Source organism: Telmatherina bonti, assembly GCF_933228915.1.
Source record: "Telmatherina bonti genome assembly, chromosome: 4".
NCBI classification, from domain to species: domain Eukaryota; kingdom Metazoa; phylum Chordata; class Actinopteri; order Atheriniformes; family Telmatherinidae; genus Telmatherina; species Telmatherina bonti.
This window is the reverse complement of record NC_136622.1, coordinates 11,689,598-11,707,537: the sequence shown is the minus strand read 5'-3', so window position 1 is coordinate 11,707,537 and position 17,940 is coordinate 11,689,598. Positions and strand designations below refer to the sequence as shown.

Here is a 17,940-nt window from a genome sequence, read left to right as displayed (position 1 = left end):
TTTCTCTGATCTACTATTACAGCGAGCGATCCTCTGGAACAGCTGGTGAGACATTTCCTAATCGAAACAAGCCCTCGGGGAGTGAAGATTAAAGGATGTCAGAATGAGCACCACTTTGGTGAGTTTCCCTTTCCGAATGTTAAATAAAAATTCACATCTATGTTTCATGGAAAAATAATCAGCACCTGGGGTCTCATTTGTCTTCAGATTATTATAATAATAGTTTCTTTCCTCATAGATTCTAAGAATCTGTTCACCTCAAGTTAACTTTTAAAGTGATGGCAGCTAACTTTTACTTTCCCTCAGGAAATCACAACACAAATAAAGATTAAATTAGGAGAAGCTACATAATAAACAAAAGAAAGAAGCAACCGATTACTCTGTGGGTTAAATAGTAGATTTACAAACACACATGTTGGTTGTAAGTTTCTGTGGGAGAGGAGAGACATCAGTGTGTGTGTGTGGCGTTGCAGAGAATCTTCTGATCTTAAGGCCTTTACACACACACTCCTAATATTTCGCATGGCAGTATTTTTGATTCGGATAGGTGCGAAGTCAATGTGAACATTCACATCAGTAACGAAATTCTGTCCAGCGAAGTTTTATTTTTATCAACTGAGGTTGATTTTGTTTAATATTTGCATCTAATAGATTTATAATCAACCAATCAGAGAAGACATGTTGACTGATAGGCCACCGGTTGTGAGCTACGCAGGCGTCACCTTTGCCGCTACTTGATTAAAACTTTGTATCATCATGGCCGAGCGTCTTCAATATTTCTCCTCTGCTTCTTAAATCAAGCAGCTAGCTGCTTGATGTCCTAAACTCTGTCCTGAAGCGGCCTTGGTCCAGCTTCAGCTCCAGGATTAAACAATAAAACTCCACAAGTTCTCCTCTCTTTTCTAGAACAGGATGAACCCAGCGCCTCTCTTTGTCTTTTCTTTTGCAGCATCAGCACGTTGCCGTGGCTCCATGTGGAACCTACCTTACCACCTTGCAAGTTTATTTTAGAATTACCATCATTTATTCGCAATTTCACATCACATTTGGTGTGCATAGACAGAAACGTTCATATTTCACCTCCGTATCTTTTGCACACTACAAAAACTGAAATCTAAGTAAGATTAAAAATATTAAATTGAGAACACATGTTTTGTTTTTTTTTAAGGTAAGATAATTCTTAGTTTTTATGCGTTTTTATGAGTATTTTTACTTGTTTTGGGAAGTCTTGACAAACCAAATTTTCTTGTTCTGTTGGCAGATAATTTATCTTATTTTAAGCAACATTTACCCAATTTTTGTATATTTCTTTCTTGTTTTTGAGGCTGAGTTTTTGCAGTGCAGTTTCGTGCTGTTTATTCGCATCGGTCCTGCTGTGTAAAGGCCTTAATACTGGGAAGAAGAAAGGGAAACTGCTCGCACTACTTTGCTTCTGGCAATCAGTTCCTTACAAACTTTTTTAGGAAATTCTTGTCACATTGTTGTAAAAGCGCACTCAAAGTGCACCAGAGGCAAATGAAACCCTGTGATTTCTTGGAGATGAGATCAAAGAGACATTTTACAATCAGACACAGTGTTTTGCTTTAATCAAAGCTGTGATCGAGACTGTAAATGAGACTCTTAAGACTGAGGCACCTTAAGGTAGATGTCTGTAAATATGTGATGCTATCTCATCTACAGGGAGTCTGTCTGCGCTCGTCTACCAACACTCCATCACTCCCATCTCTTTACCATGTGCTCTAAAAATCCCCGAAAAAGGTTTGTTCCTCTTGATTCGTTTCATCGTGTTAAACTGAAGTTATTTATGAGTCAGATTCTAATGATAACAACCATATGTGAGGTTTTTAACAAAGCATGAAATGTTTTGAACCTTATAGACCTTGCACAGTGTTTTACCAAATAATACAGATCTGTTATCCCCATGCTGTCAGATCTCATAGAGGAGGTGCAGGAGGTTCAACCAGTCACCAGCAACATCAGCACAGCTGCAGACCTGCTGAAGCAAGGAGCAGGTGACTTCTTCTTTCTGTCTTCTTTTCCTTCCAGATCAAATGTACCTCTTTTCAACCAGGTGCCGGTTTCCTGAAAACGCAGCAGGTTCAACACTAGAAGCTTTAAAGGCAGAGTATGTAAGATTTCAAGGCGATTCTTTCCACCATCAGGTGGCAAACACCAGGTCGTGAGCAAAACCACAAAACTGCTACCTCCACAAACAACCACAGGTTGGCAGTAATGAGCAAAACTCACCCCTCACCCCTCCTCCTTGCCAGCTCCAATGAGGGCAGGAATCGTTTGTGAGCTGTAGCTCAGAGCCGCTCTGCAATAAATGGGCTTATACTCCCCCTACTGGTGGAAAAAAGTACTTTTTTTTTTACTGGTCAGAAAACATTCAAGAAGGGTCTTTGTCATTAATTAAACTTGTAATTTATTAACGCATCAAATATGGACAGACTGGAACCTACATGTTTAAAAAACTATCTAATTATGATTGTAGTTATTTTTTTTAGTTAATTTATTTTGAAAATATTGAAAATCTTACATACTCTACCTTTAAAGAAGTGGTTAATGGTTATTCACCAGTAAACACAACCAAACCTTAATCCGTTTTAAAAACTTGATCACAAAGCAGGAAATCAGCTTTCTTTACCGTTTGTTCAATTTACCTGCAAACTGTTATCTTAAAGACACACCACAGAACTTTTGCCATTTTCCTCGTCACACACCCCCACTATTGACGGCTGATTTAGCATCCATCTTGCATCCGACCAGACCTGTTGGCTCTCTCCAGCCTGCAACAGACAATCTTACGATGACTTGTTTTGTTTCTTTGCTGAGTCAGCGATAGAAACAGTGTTTTGATTGAGCCAAGCTCGCCATTTCCTACCGTTTCTGCTGAGCTGATCTGATCATATAGCGCCATGTTTACCATCTAAATATGTGAGGGGTAGGTAATAGTTCCTTCTGTTTAACTCTGCAGCGATTATTCACCAAAAAGGTCAAATTGCTCCTGCAACGATCGAGGAGACTCGAAGAAATTTGACAATCTGAATCCTTCTGCTCATTTGTCTACTGCGCTGGTCTGACTGGTGCATCTCCAAAGTGAAGTCTATATTATGTTCAGACTTGGCCCCCACCCCTTCCCTTTTCACACATGGTTGTTTTTGTTTGTGAAACAGTAAGGCAGACAGTCAAACAGCCTTCCTGTCGCTCATTTTTGTGTGACTGCAACAGATTTAATATTTGGATTTCTTTATACAAGAGAAATAGAAGCTATTTGTCCAGATTTCAGCTTGTTGTCTTTGTGTGACTGTGGAAGGGTGAGCAGGATTTGGAAGTCTCGATAAACGTCTATTTTCTTTTCATAAAAAGAAAAAGAAAAAGAAAAAGAAACAGTGTGTTTTCTTACATGAAGAGAAACTCTGCCACGTCACGTCCTGGATGTAAAAGTTCTTGCTCTTTAGCCTCGAGATGCTGCTATATTTTTGTACTTATTGCTTCCCGTATTTGTACTATGCATTCATTTAGTGTTGTTTTATTTGGTAGAGCAAACACTACTGCTATTATAACAAAAATATATTGTGGTATATTTTCTTTGTTGGACTCTGTATCATGTAGTAGCAGCAGCGGTTTCAGAAATACTCGTGATAGATGTCACTGTGTCATTGAATAAGTCTGGAAAACGGAGTGTTAATGTCAGAAAGTTACATAACTTTAATGTCAACAATTTAGTTAAATGCTGTTTTACATAAGTATGTGTAATTATGGGATTATAAATATAGCGTTGTAGGGTCGACTTGAATTACTTAAGTTCTGTGCAGTTTGCATGTTTACTGTTTGTCAAGACAACGAGATAAAACCTGGACTTTCTGATCGTCATAAAGCTGAATTGGGTTCTACTTGTACCTGCCGTACCGGAGCGGTCCTGAAAGCTGCTCTTATGAAATAATTATAAACATCCAAAATGTGAATGTTTACGTAAATCGCTTCCATGCAGGAGACCGAATGATACAAAATCTGTCATCTCTCCGGTTAAAATGCCTGCGCTTCTGTTTGTCCTTTTTCCTTCAGCCTGTAATGTCCTCTATCTAAACTCTGTGGAAACCGAGTCCCTGACTGGTCCTCAGGCTATCGCCAAGGCAACAGATGCCACCTTGGGTCGTAACCCACGTCCCGCGGTGACTGTAGTCCAGTTTAAGGTGACATCACAGGGCATCACACTGACAGACAGCCAGCGCAGGTAAGGCCTTATTTGCATTTTCTCTGATGTGACTTTTTTTGTCTCAAAATGCAGATTTAACTTCTTTGCGCATCTTCATATGCTCTTTTCAAGGGTTTTCTTCAGGAGACATTACCCAGTGAGCAGCGTAACCTTCAGCAGCCTCGACCCAAAGGATAGACGGTGGGAAATCATTTTAATTAAAGAGCGTCTCAAAGTCTTGACCTGCAGAAGAACTTGCATACAGTAAAATAACGAGCTTCAACTGATTGTTCACTGCATCCATGATCATTCACTGCATTCATCAGTCCTCGCATGGAAAACTGTTCCGTCTTGAGAATGTGGTCATGTTGTGTGTGAGCATGCTGGCTGTGGCCGAGGCTGCAGCTGCATCGGCTTGTTTGGCAGCTCTGCATATGTCTGAGTCTGGTTTCTGTCTCTTTCTTTCTTTCTTTCTTTTGGCCTTAGGTGGACTAACTCTGACAACACAAGCGTTAAGTAAGTCCTCTGATTGCTTGTAATGATGTAGTTTCAGTAAACAAGGCGTATGGATGCGTAGTTTCTCCTGCCACTGAGGAACAAGTGATGAGTGTCTGCATGGCATCATAGAGTGCGAGAGCCTTGACTAAAATCATTCCAGCAAGGGAGACTGAATTCAGAACTCAAGCCCCATGTGACCTCATGTTACGTAATACTAATTCTGTCACTGGTCATCTATGCAAGCTGTTAAAAACTGGACTTGTATCTCTTCACAAGCAGCCTCCTCCCTTTTACTCATTTCTGCTTTCTCCTGTCACGGCTCTTCCTCCCTTGCAGAGTGTTTGGCTTTGTTGCCAAGAAGCCGGGCAGCTTGGCAGAGAACGTCTGCCATCTATTTGCCGAGTTGGACCCCGAGCAGCCAGCTACCGCCATCGTCAACTTCATCAACAAGGTCATGCTGTCCCCGCGCAGATAGATGCAGGCGGAGAGGGACCGAGCAGCAGCACTGTGTTGGGTTGTGACACTCGTCCATCATTCCTGCTGGATGGTTTTCATTTATTCATTTTTAAAAGTCATGTTGTCCAGTGTTACAACTCCTCCTCCGGACGAGGAGGCTTTAGATTAAATCTGCCCTCCAAGATCGAGAACAAATATTGATCAGGAGGCTGCTATCATGAGGCTGATTCATAACTTCATTCATCTCTGGGTCTGCAGTATCGCTGAGTGAGATCGCCATGGCAACCTGGCGTTACAGGTTCACTCTAGTCAGCTGTAGGAAAGTTCATCAGGAGGTGAAGGCACAAAACTGGATCATGTTTCCCACAAGATCCCCTCATGGACAAAAAAAAAGCTTTTAATAAAAATAAAATAAGAGCAAAAGAATTTTTTGACAGGAAGTAGAACGGGTTTCGCCAAACTAAAATAATCTGTCTATAAAATAAAATACGACTTTTTAATTAGTTCTTAAATAAATAGAAATAAATATTTTTTTTTTTTAATCCTACTATATCTTTAATTCATGCTTCTTTGTGTCAAAGAGTGACAAATGATAAATCAATAAACATCTTCATTCAAAACCTTTAGATTAAAATAAATTGACTTAAAAAATAAAATTTCAAACTTAGAAAAAAACCCTGCTCTTAAAGAGGCAAAACAAATAATAAATCCCATGAAAGCCATGTTTATCCTGTTATCCACACATTTATTTCTTCATTTAATATGAATGAAAATGGTATTCCATCCAACATAAAAGGCTTTAAAAGACGATTCTTATCGCAAATCATATTTTTCTAAACATTTCCAGAAGCCAGCGGCATTTTCATGTGATCTTTGTACAACTGTCTGTTTGGCGATATGTCAAGAAAAAGCATCATAACCCAGAATAACAAACTGATTCTCATTGTTTTAAACTTCTAATGAAGATTTGACTTTTGCTGACGCTGCAGAACATCATGATCTTAAAACCTCAGCTCCAGTCCGGACGGGTCAGGAAGCTCCTGCAGCTGCTGATTGCAAAGCTTACAAGCCCTGTTGGCTGAAAGCTTTCCTCACTGACCACTTTACATCAGTTATCTCTGATTTTTAGCTTTTTTTTTCCATCAAACATGGTCAGTTATTAAAACCAGTATTACTTCCAGTTAGAAAGTGTTTTTTGATCCAGAGATACAGAACCATCCGTGGAAAAGAAAAGGCTGCTGTAATGCTTTGAAAAGCAAAAAAAAAAAACAAAAACATCCACAGCATCCACCTGAACTGTTGCCAACCTGAGTGGTGTAACTCCGCCTCTTACACCAGCAGCAGCATTCCTGACAGATCAGGTTGGTCAGAGTCATCTGAAGTCCAACATGTTGCTGGTAGGAAACCCCAGAATGAACTGAACCAGCTCAGTGAAACCAGAGATGAACCTGCTTCATGATAAAAAGCTTTAATCATGTTCAGCTGCTGACCAGAGACGCTCAAAGCAGCTTCCCCGTCGCAGTAACAAAGAGGATTTTTTTTCCTTGCACTGTTTGTACGAACAAAAGGCTCCCGAAGTTCATCATCTAGATTTTACAACTAGCTCTTAAAACGGTTGTTTATATTCTTATTTTCTCCACAAAAGAACGTTTCTTACTGCTCTGTTTGAAAGCAACCAAAGCCCTGAGGATGTAATGAACTTTCTGTATGAAGATATGTCGAGGTATATTCTGATACATGTACAGCATATCAGCAGCACCTTTTACCAGTTTAAACACTTTTAATCATAATCGACAATCATGTGTGTGTGTACCACTCCCGTACACGTCGACTTGGAGCGAGCCAGAGACCTAACTTAACGAAAGCAAACACGAATGTGAGCTTTTTATCTTTTGACAGGCCTGTGCGAAGGAGTGGCGCTTGTGTCTGTGTGTATGTGCGTGTGTGTGTGTCAAGGGTAAACGTGCGGTGAGGTAGGTAAACATGTCAGGATAAGGGTTTTGTCACGTCCGCTGTTAAAGTCATGTATGTGAAAATGGGAAAAAGCCAAACGGAGAAGGACGGGTGTGAAATGTTTGCTGTGTATTCACCGCTCCACGACTTGTGACCATATGCAACCGAACACTTAAAGGACAACACACACACACACACACACACACACACACACACACACAAAAACAAGCCAGTTGCCTAAAGACAGACAGACTTAACCAAAGATGAAGCACTCTTGTATTAATAAGCTTTTTATCATCTATATTTTTGTACTTATTGCTTCCCGTATTTGTACTATGCATTCATTTAGTGTCGTTTTATTTGGTAGAGAAAAACACTACTTGTATTACAACAATAATATATTGTGGTATATTTTCTTTGTTGGACTCTGTATCATGTAGTAATATATTTTCACATGCAGCTATTGGGGCGACGTACGAAACTAAAAGGAAACATTTGTTTGTATGGAAAGGTTGTTACGCCATTTTGTATGCAAAATATAAAAGAAATAAACTGAAAAGTTGTTACCTGAAGCACACTCGGATCTGATTATTGCAAATTTATTTTCAGTTTGGAGTCGAGCATTTTTGAAAAGGCATAAAAAAGGTGGTGGTTTGTGAAGCATTTGATTTTTTTTTCAGGTCTTGATAAGAAAGAACATTTATACGTTGGGATGTAGCCTCCTTTTGCAGGAGTTTCCAGTTGTAGCAAATCCAGAGGTTCACTTTGCTACATTAAACTGTAAATAAAATAGCTTTCATTATGAAAGTAAAGTAAAGCTCCTGAAAATATCTTATTTTGTACACCTGACTCTTAAAAACCCAAATAGACTACTAACAAAAAGTTCAGGATAAATAGCTTTCAGGTGAAGTTACATTCATTCCGCTCGGTCCAATTCAGGCTCGCCGGGAAGCAACGAGGTGAGAGGCAGGACCCCGGACTGGACACCAGTCCATCACAGCTGTTTTAGAGTGGCCAGTTAACATTTGGGCAGTGGGAGGAAGCCAGAGTACCCAGACAGAACTCATACATGAGGAAAACATGCGACTGTCACACAGAAAGGTCCCTGTTGGAACTGCCACAGCTGAGGCTCGAACCAGCAACCTTCTCCTTGCTGTGAGGCTGTGGTGCCCTAAAGATGTGACGTGTTCACGCTACACATCATGAATGTAGAACATTTAAGTAAAATCATGCAATGATAATTCCTTCATCTCAGTTTACTGAAAGAGCAGCTTCCAGTGAGCGTCTCCAGTTCCTCCTGGAGAATTCCGCGGCGTTCCCAGGCCAGAAGGGAAATAATCTCTCCAGTAGGAACCGTGTCTGTGGTCTAACACCAACCACCTGCCAAAGCAAAAAGTGGTTTCAGCCACTACTTACGATCTCATCGTTTCGGTCCTCTCCTCACCATCCCGCGGCCATAGGCGACGGCTGCCATGACGACAGCCCAGTAATCCCAGGAGTTCTGCTTTTCAGCCGAGTTCATTCTTTACCTCCGACAAGATGATTTATTCATTAAATAAAAATAGAACTGAACTGTAATCAAAACAGAAAATACCAGGATTGATCATTTATCATTTATTTATTCACAACTCCCTTTAATATTTAATAAAATTAGAACCAAGCAGGAAAAACTTTTTCTGCTTTTAAAACCTCTGATTTAAATCAGTCATTTTAAAATATCACAATGATGATCCCTTGGGAGGCAAAGTTTCAATGTCCAAACTCTGAAATGATGAACTTCCAGGAGAGGAATACTTCCTCCCAATGTCTGGGGTGAGGCAGTAACATAGAGATAATCAGTCACCACAACTACAATGTCAATGAAATCCCTCCTTGCATCGTTCTGCAGCGTTGCCACATATGTGAAAGTCTAAGAACCAATCCGGAGTTTCATGTGGAAACTCTAGTCTGACATCTGTCCTCTGAGTCTAAAAAGCACCGTGTTGTGAGAGAACAAAAAAATCCTGCTAAAATGAACATTTTAAATGTGCAACTTCTAAACACAGTTTCAAGGTGCAAAAAACAAGATGGTCTAAACCAGAAAAAGTAATCCCTCTTTGACCCTCTTCAGCCAACTTCAAGTTCAGCTGATGAACCATCACACAGCAGCAGAGACAAACAGAAACAAAACATTTCGGGTGGGAATATTAGTCATTTTCCCTTTTTAAAAAAGAAAAAAAGCTTTCTGGGATATCTGTCTAACAGAGGGCGCTCACGTCCAGCCTGTTCCTCTTGTCCACAACCCAACCTATGAGCTGAGTCTAAAAACTGCTTTTGAACTTTAACTGTGATTAATGAGCTCAGCAAGGTGAAAACCAAAACATGTTTTTAGTTTCTACAGAGGACTCGGCTCCAAGAATGAGATCTACTTTAGAAAAGCAACACTGACCCCAGGTTAACTTCCTATGAAGCAATACTTTTACTTTACAACCACATCAGAGCCACGTACTGGCTGTGCAGGTAATAAACTGTCACCACTTTCCACCCACCACACCTGTTTTCCAGCCAGCAGGCAGCTGCTTCACGTTGCCTCGTCTGTGTGAGCTTAGAAGCAAACAAGCAAAAACAAAAATCTTTGGCATATTGAGGCTGCTGGTGGTCATCTTCTCTCTAGTCAGTGTGTCCTCCATTGAAATGGCCCGGGACCACCGGCCTCACAGCAGAGGCGGGTCGAGGGAGAAGGGCTGATTGCCCATCTGGTGGTACGTGGTGTTGGAACCACAGTCGATGTAGCGATAGGCCTCCAGGCTGTTCTGGGATGTTCGCACCATGTAAGAGGTTTTCACTGTAGTTCTGTAAACAGGCAAGAAGATAAAAGAATAAAAACACACACACACACACACTCTGCCTTGTCATAACCCATCAGATGCTCCTCACATCTCTTCACTGTCATGCAGAACCTCAGAAATATTGTGGACATTTTCAGTTCTCTTTGTTAGGATGTCTTCACGTTTACAACATCAATAAATAAAAGATCTTTAATGCTAAACGGGTAACAAATTAGTCAACTAATCATCTTGCATATTTAATTTTGGGTATTAATGATACTCCCAGCAACACAGCTGAACAACAAATCTGAAGTCCACTCCCTGGTCACCATTAGGTTCACCTTGCTAGCACCTGGTGGGATCGAGTGGCATGGATTCAACAAGAAACATTCCTCAGAGATTTAGCTCCATATTGACATGAGAAAGATGCTTCATCAGACTGAGATCTGGTGACTGGGGGCTGTCCCAGTATAGAGAACTTACTGTCATGTTTAAAGTGGAACTATTCTGTGCATTTCAGGCTAATTTATTTTTATTTCTGAGACCAGAAGGGCTGGGATTGATGGAGTTATTGTCACAAATCGCTTTATTTACTTCAGACCGACCCTCTCCGTAGGCTGTCAGATCAGCCTGTGGGCAAAACGAGTGGATTGAGACTCTTCCGCATTAAGCCCCGCCTCCCGCCACTGTACTACATCGGGAGCGCGCACCGCACCTGCTTTCGCCGTCATTGTAACGTCTCATAAACAGAAGGATTAGGCTCATATGAACTCAATAAAAAACAAAATACAATGTCAACACATAGCATCCAGCCCTACATGTTGGAACCTGAATCAGACCCTGAAAACGAAGTGGAAAACAGCAACCCACAGCAACGAATGCAGCAGGATGTCTCTCTTTGGTAAACTCACCAGCCATCGTTGGAAATAACTTTATCCGACGTTTTCCACCCGCCTGATGTATTTGTACATGCCCTTGTTAACCAGTAGAAGGCAACCAATCACCGAACCTTATCCCCCGGGACGTCACAAGGATTTCCAAGTAGAAAAAAAACTCTCTAAAACGACGTGTTTTTCGTTGGAAACCGAACGGAGAGCGTGCTGGAACTCAAACTCAAACTCAAACATGCGTTTTGGTGATAAAAAACAGTGTCGTTCACATGTCTGATGAGGATTCAACACTGTAACACTGTAGAAAGCTCAGAAAACTTCATCTTCATGCCGCTTATCCAGGGTCGGGTCATGGGGGCAGCAGCCTAAGCAGGGAAGCCCAGACTTCCCTCTCCCCAGCCACATTTGCCAACTCTGCGGGGGGGATCCTGAGGCGTTCCCCGGCCAGCCGAGAGATATAATCCCTCCAGCGTGTCCTGGGTGCTCAGAAAACTTGAAATACCATAATAGGACCCCTTTAGGAAACTAGCTGGAGATAATTTGAGCTTTGTGACGCGGTGCATCATCCTGCTGAAAGTAGCCGTCAGAAGGTGGTACACTTTGGTCACAAAGAGATGAGGATGGCTGTGGTGTTTAAACCATGATGTATTAAGAGAAAGGGCCCATGCAGCAGCCTGAAACTGGGCAGGATGGATCCATACTTTCAAGTTGTTTCACATGAATGCTGATCCTCCCATCGTTTTTCCAGTCTTATTTTCTAGCTTTGGAGACTAAGTAGACAGTTTTCTGTTATTTGCTGACAGGGGTGACACTAGGTGTGGTCTTCTGCTGCCGTAGCTCATCTGCTTCAAGGTTCTGCTTTCAGAGATGTTATTCTGCTTACTTTAGCTGTAATCAGTGGTTTTTTTCAAAAACTCTTGCTTTTCTGTCGCCTCCAACCATTCTGCACATCCTCCTGACTTCAGCAAAGCATTTCAACATTCAACAGCCATTCATTAGATACAGGGCCGGATTAAAAGTGCACAGGTCCCTGGGCCCAGAGTTTTCCAAGGCCCCCCTTTCCCCATCGCAACATTGTGAATATTGTGAATGACGCACTGTGAAATGACATTTCTAACATCTCTCAGCCAGTGGTACCAATAGCAATACACTGGAGACTGTGGTGTAACTATCTAACTTTTATATACATTTTGTTTTATGTCCAAACTGCTGGTGTTTTCCCTATGTGGGTCCCACATGGGGCCTAAGTGGGCATGGGGCCCCTGGGCCTTTGCCCATAACGCCAATTGGATAATCTGGCCTTGATTAGATAGTGTTTCTTTTTGGGACCAGAGTTTGTAAACCTGACGGATGGCCGTGTGTGAAAATGCCAGAAGATCAGCAGTTTCTGAAAAACGCAGACAGCCATGCAACATTCAAAGTAACTTACATCCCCTTTCTTCCTCTTTCTGAGGTTCGAGTGACTTACAGCAAGTCATCTTGATCATGTCTACAAGACTAAATGTGTTGAGCTGCTGCCATGTGATTGGCTGATTGAACAGATGTACCTCATAAAGCAGCTGGTGAGTGTGTATCACCAGATATTTTGTTGTGCAACATGTTAAATAACAGCGACATGAAAACAGCTTCTCTTTTATAATACATTCCTTCATTTTCTTAACAGCTTAGTTTAATTAAGGGTTGCAAGGAAGCTGGAGCCTATCCCAGCAATCATCAGGCAACACATGTGGAGAGACATATCCCCGAAATGATGTTAGTCTGCTTAAAAAGGGCCAAATCATTTTCATACATCAAACAGAGAAAATATCTAAGGAGATCGCAGAAACGACTAAAACTGGGTTAAAAAATGTCCGACACATTAAAAACTAGAAGGATTGTGGGGAACCATCGTCTTCCAGTAGGAAATGTGGTCAGAAAAAAACCCAGAATGATCAAGTGACCGATTGTCACTTAAATGTTCGATGAAATCAAATCAAAAGAAAAACAACAGTAGAACTCAGGACAATGTTTAATGGTGACAGTAGGAGCATTTCCACAAAGCAAAATGTAAGGAAAACTCAAAGGACTGGGACTGAACAGCTGTTTAGCCATTAGAAACCAGTCATTGGTTTAGTTTGTTACATATTCCACGAGAAGCGACAACTTTGTTCTTAAAGGTGGAGTATGTAAGATTTTCAATATTTTCTAAATAAATTAATAAAATAACTACAATCATAATTACATAGTTTTTTTTTAACATGTTGGTTCCAGTCTGTCCATATCTGATGCGTTATTAAATTACAAGTTTAATTAATGACAAATGACAAAAAGCACTTTTTTTTTTTTACTGGTAGGCAAACATTTAAGAAGGGTCTTTGTCATCAATTAAACTTGTAATTTGATAACACATCAAATATGGACAGACTGGAACCTACATGTTTTAAAAAAAAATCTATCTATTTATGATTGTAGTTATTTTTTTGTTAATTTATTTTGAAAATATTGAAAATCTTACATACTCCACCTTTAAGGCTGAAAGAACAAGAAAAAAAAAATCCTTTTTCCAGCTGGTCAATTTATACTCCACAAGAAGCTTCACCTGCAATGGGGCAGGGATCACTGGAGATCTGTGCTTTCATGTGCAATAATCCCAGTTATTTCATATGTAACAAGAAGCTTTATCTGCGGCAGGGCGGGATGTGCATGCGGCGGGGTCTGTGTGTTTAAATCCCACATATTGTAAACAGTTTTGGACTTTCTCCCCACCTTGATAAGCTGTTTTATTAAAACAATCAATTTAACCTGCATCAGCAGAAATGCAGACGTAGCAACTATCCACTTCATGCTTTTCCGCGTAAGCCGTGACAAACTCAAACGTCCGACCAATCACACAATACTTCTCGAAACCACACAATAAGAAACTAAGGTCATCTGATACCTGACCAGGTACCACGGGTATAATCCAATATGACAATGCCAGTATTCATCAGGCTCAGATTGGGATTCAGAGAGCATGAGACATCATTTTCACACAGTCCAGACCTGAATCCTGCTGAGAATCTCTGGGATGTACAGAAGAAGGCTTCGCACAATGGTCTCATCGTCAACACAGGTGAAAACTTAATGCAACACAGGATGGAAATAAATCTTCACGCTGCAGAAGCCTATTAAAACAATGTCACAGCCAATGCTGCTGTAATCACAGCTAAAGGCAGCCCAACGATTTGATTTTCTTGTTGCCGACATCGTCTTTAGCCAGGCGGTCTATAAAGTTCTGAACGGGATTTTCCACTTTCACCGCAACAATGACTGCATCTTTAGTCATTGTTGGTTGTTTTCGCTGCCCTTTCAGACACAAACAGCACTGCAAACATGCACACACTCATCTGCCTCGGCTGCAGAAATACCTCGAGGAAGTGGTTTATGTGGTAACACTACTGCTCGTTGTTACCCAACATAACACACAGCTTCCTCGTGTCGCCTCGTCTGTCAGTGAATCTACATATACAGAGTTTCAGTCCTCTTTCTGTCTGGAACCGAGTCCTGTTTCTTCTCTAAAGGTGAAAAAACCACAATGTTTCAACCTGTTCAATGATTCTCCAACTAATAAATGCAGTTTGCAAAACACACCTAAGGAAGGGGAGGCTCCCTGAAGGGTTTCCTTCTTTAATCATATGGTTCACCAGAAAAATCTGCCGTAAATTAATAAAATTCTTTATTTTATCAACATGTTTTGGTTCCCAAAAGCTTATCTCAACATCTATAATGTGGGAACTTTTACAGACTGCTTTTGTCTTGTTAGTTGCAGTAACATTATCCAAACCTCCTCACAACAACGCTACAGTCAGGACTTCCATGCTGCACAAACTAGTTTAGACAATGTCCCAGAACGGTTATCCCTGTATTCAGAAGGACCAAAACATCTGCGCTGGACGACTGTGTACAGAGCACAGGCATGTGGATTTGGATACGTTAATTCTACTCCTCATACATAAAACACTTCCACCTGGATCAGACTCTTTATGCAGGAAGATGGTTTTTCACTTTGACAACTTGTAAACCTCAGGATTGGAGCATTTTACTCGGCTCGTATGTTTATTACTTTAGGCAAATAAGCAATCCACTTTCTCACTGCAGAAATACTCACTGCATAAATACCACAATGTTGTGGACCTTGATGCTGGGCATGGTGCAGAAGGCACTGGAGGAGACACAAAACAGAAGATGTCTGAAATCACTTATATGGAGCTCCCTTTATCCTCTCATTGTGTTATTTTTCAGTTTGAGCCGTTTGGACAAAGTTTATGTGCAAATACTTACTAGACGTAGGGTGCACTCATTCCGATCTCCACACTGACCGTGTAGTTCACCTGGAAAAAGAGTGGCTTTGTGATTAATTTCTCAGATACTCTGAAACAACAGGGTTAGATGAGCCTTAAGGGCTTTGCAGGAGATATTGAAGCTTTACAAATGATGCCATTTTATTCAATACTGAAGAAATAATATCCAAGTGTCACAGTTACTCTGCAAATGACTGTCTGGTTTCATGGTCAGATGACTATGTTGTGCAAGTCAGGCTGGTGCAGCATCTTCTCAAAATACCCAACATAACTTTTAGCTGACAGATTCTGCAGCCACAAGCCTCTAGTAAACAGCTGCAAGTCAACAGCCGACAAATAGAAGTCTCTGTCCATCAGATCATGCGATCCCATCAACACTGCTGCACCTTGTGCATTTTTCATGCTTTCTGCAGGCTGCGTAGGAGAACACAAATATCAACAGCAGCTGCTCAGTACTACTTCTGCTGATTACCAGCCCAGTTTCTAAATATCATCTCACAAAACAAGATGATATTTAGATGCTGCTGATTAGGGGGTGGAAAAATAAAAATGAAAATTTGAAAGTTGGGATTTTTTTGCTTCACAATTTTAAAATACTTTTTTTTTTTTTTTAACAAAAGAAAACTGTTTTTCAAATAAAAGTAATTATTTGCAAAATTTTTGTCATTTTTATTGTTTTTATTAATCTTTTTACTCGCCTTCTTGGGCATTATAGCAGCAGAATGATTGTCTGGCTACTGTGTGGTTTTTTCCTCATTGAAATCAAGAAAAATGATGAACAAAAAATGTTTTATACATTTTTTTTTTTTTTTTTTTTAAAACAAAAATCGGCAATTTCAAAGAATTGCGAAAATCGCAATTTAAAATCGATCGGCACCCAAAGAATCGGAATCGATTCGGGACAAAAGCATATCGTCACAGCCCTGCTGCTGATTTACTGTGCTGTCAACACAGCATTGCAGAAAAGCTTGAAGACATGCGGTACTGAAGCAAACATCAGTTGTCATTCATGGAGAGGAAGCCTCATCTAGCATTCTTGGCATGTTGTAAACAGTGATTCCCCTGCATGTTTATTGGCATCATGACCCTTCTCCTGCGCTCGAATCACTGCTCTCAACCATTTCCAGGTTGGAGAACAGGAACACAAAGCGTCTCTTCTAACTAAAACATCTTCAGAAAGATTTGACTTGACCACCCCTCCTTTAGTGTGTTTGGATGGGGAATGTTTTTTCTGCATACAGTGTGTGTGAAGCAGCAGGACAGCAGGGGTGAGATTCATTCGATTTGCTCTTTGGAACTGCAACTCCAAATGAGCTAGACGTAAAGACAAGCTGCAGGACATGATTTCACATCTTATACTTTAAAATGAGCATAATCTGTCAGACCAGTTACTTTCTCCCTCTAAGAATACCCTGTTGTTTGCTTTCTTGCATAAACGGTGACTGAAGTGGTTGCACATGCTGCTTGTGCTGCTGGATCTGAGCCAGCAGCGTAGTCCAGGGTATACGCAGGTATACGGAGTATAAACACTTCTATTTCAGTCAGCATAGAGTATACCCACTTCTAAATTTCTAAGCTTCCTGTGATGCTGCTTTTACAATTACAAACGTCCCCACACATGCATCTACGTCGCCCAGCAGCTCGGCTAAGGTTACCGATGCTACACTGGTGCAGTTAACCATCAGCTGCATTAACTTTAGCCTGAACGTACACATAATGAAGATATATCAATCAAATCAATCAAACTTTATTTATGAAATGCTTTTCCAGCATAAAATATGCGACTCAAAGCGCTTTACAGTTTAAAATCAGACATAAAGGAAACACACAGACAAGCACATTATATAAAAAGATACATCAAACCCCCCTTTTTAGATACATCTAAATGAGAGAGGTGAGTGCAGACGGACCAGTCATGGTCAAGATATATGTACATAAGTCTATGAGCCCGTCTCTCACCAGCTCTATGTGCCAGTACTGGTTTAGTCATTTCAATACTTTTCCCCCCTGAAACCGAAGAACAGAAATGAGCAATGAGCAAATATACTGATGGATTTTTTGGGGTGAACTAAACAGAGTTGTCTTAAATGTCACTTTTTATGAAACAATGTTTTTCTGGGCTATGAGTATACCCACTTCGAGGGACCACTACACCACTGATCTGAGCGGGATTCACTGGTAGATACTAGTGTTGTCAAAACATTGGTTCTCAGACTTAGATTTAGCATCTAGTTAGATATTAATAGGCCGGGGTATTGATACTTAATGCTACGTTGGCGTCTGCTGGTTGACAGACAGGACCAGTCGCCTCTACCTATATTATTCAGGCACTGCAGTGGGCGGTTCCTCCCCCTACAGCAGCTACCTGGTGGATCCATTGTTGACCATAGACTGTATATAAAAGATGGACAGAACCTTCGGCGGTAAAAAGTGAAGCCGATGCAGAAGTGCATAAAACTGCAGTTCCTCCTTCATCCACTAGGGGCTGCAAAACAGAGCGAATCCCCATAGACTCCCATGTTAAAAAGCCAACTTCACAGCAGAAATAAACATGTTTACAGTCTGGTTCAAAAATCCATTTTTGGTTTATAGGTCAGGTTTACCTTCATGACAACTGTGGTTGTAGTGAATTTTTTTCTAACTCGCCCATTTAAAAGTAATTTAATCTCGAAGTTTGGCATATCTAGGGGCGTGTTCTTTTGATTGGCAGGTACCGATCTCTGGCTTCAAGTAAGAAGAACGTAGAATAACCGCGGTTTTTAGCCGGTTAACAAAGTGGCTTAGCTTTAGCCCGCTTACCTCTGTTAGCTGGTTAGCTC

General features: G+C 40.8%; 2 protein-coding genes across 6 annotated transcripts in view; one reads left to right on the top strand and one right to left on the bottom strand.

The window, feature by feature from the left end:
* Positions 1-7,322, top strand: part of tns2a (tensin 2a) — a 63,891-nt gene extending 56,569 nt beyond the window's left edge. For 3 of the 4 annotated variants that reach the window (XM_079239123.1, XM_079239121.1, XM_079239124.1), the window contains 7 exons: positions 23-118; positions 1,681-1,758; positions 1,932-2,012; positions 4,069-4,237; positions 4,331-4,399; positions 4,685-4,714; positions 5,033-7,322. In XM_079239123.1, coding sequence (XP_079095249.1) covers positions 23-118; positions 1,681-1,758; positions 1,932-2,012; positions 4,069-4,237; positions 4,331-4,399; positions 4,685-4,714; positions 5,033-5,171 — 662 coding nt within the window. In that variant the 3' untranslated portion in view covers positions 5,172-7,322. The remainder of the gene's footprint in view (positions 1-22; positions 119-1,680; positions 1,759-1,931; positions 2,013-4,068; positions 4,238-4,330; positions 4,400-4,684; positions 4,715-5,032) is intronic. The other variant, XM_079239122.1, reaches the window with a different exon arrangement.
* Positions 7,323-8,835: 1,513 nt separating this feature from the next.
* Positions 8,836-17,940, bottom strand: part of LOC306755017 (transmembrane protein 106C-like) — a 15,089-nt gene continuing 5,984 nt past the window's right edge. For both annotated transcript variants that reach the window (XM_079239230.1, XM_079239229.1), the window contains 3 exons: positions 15,102-15,151; positions 14,929-14,982; positions 8,836-9,937 (listed from right to left, as the gene is read on the bottom strand). In XM_079239230.1, coding sequence (XP_079095356.1) covers positions 9,799-9,937; positions 14,929-14,982; positions 15,102-15,151 — 243 coding nt within the window. In that variant the 3' untranslated portion in view covers positions 8,836-9,798. The remainder of the gene's footprint in view (positions 9,938-14,928; positions 14,983-15,101; positions 15,152-17,940) is intronic.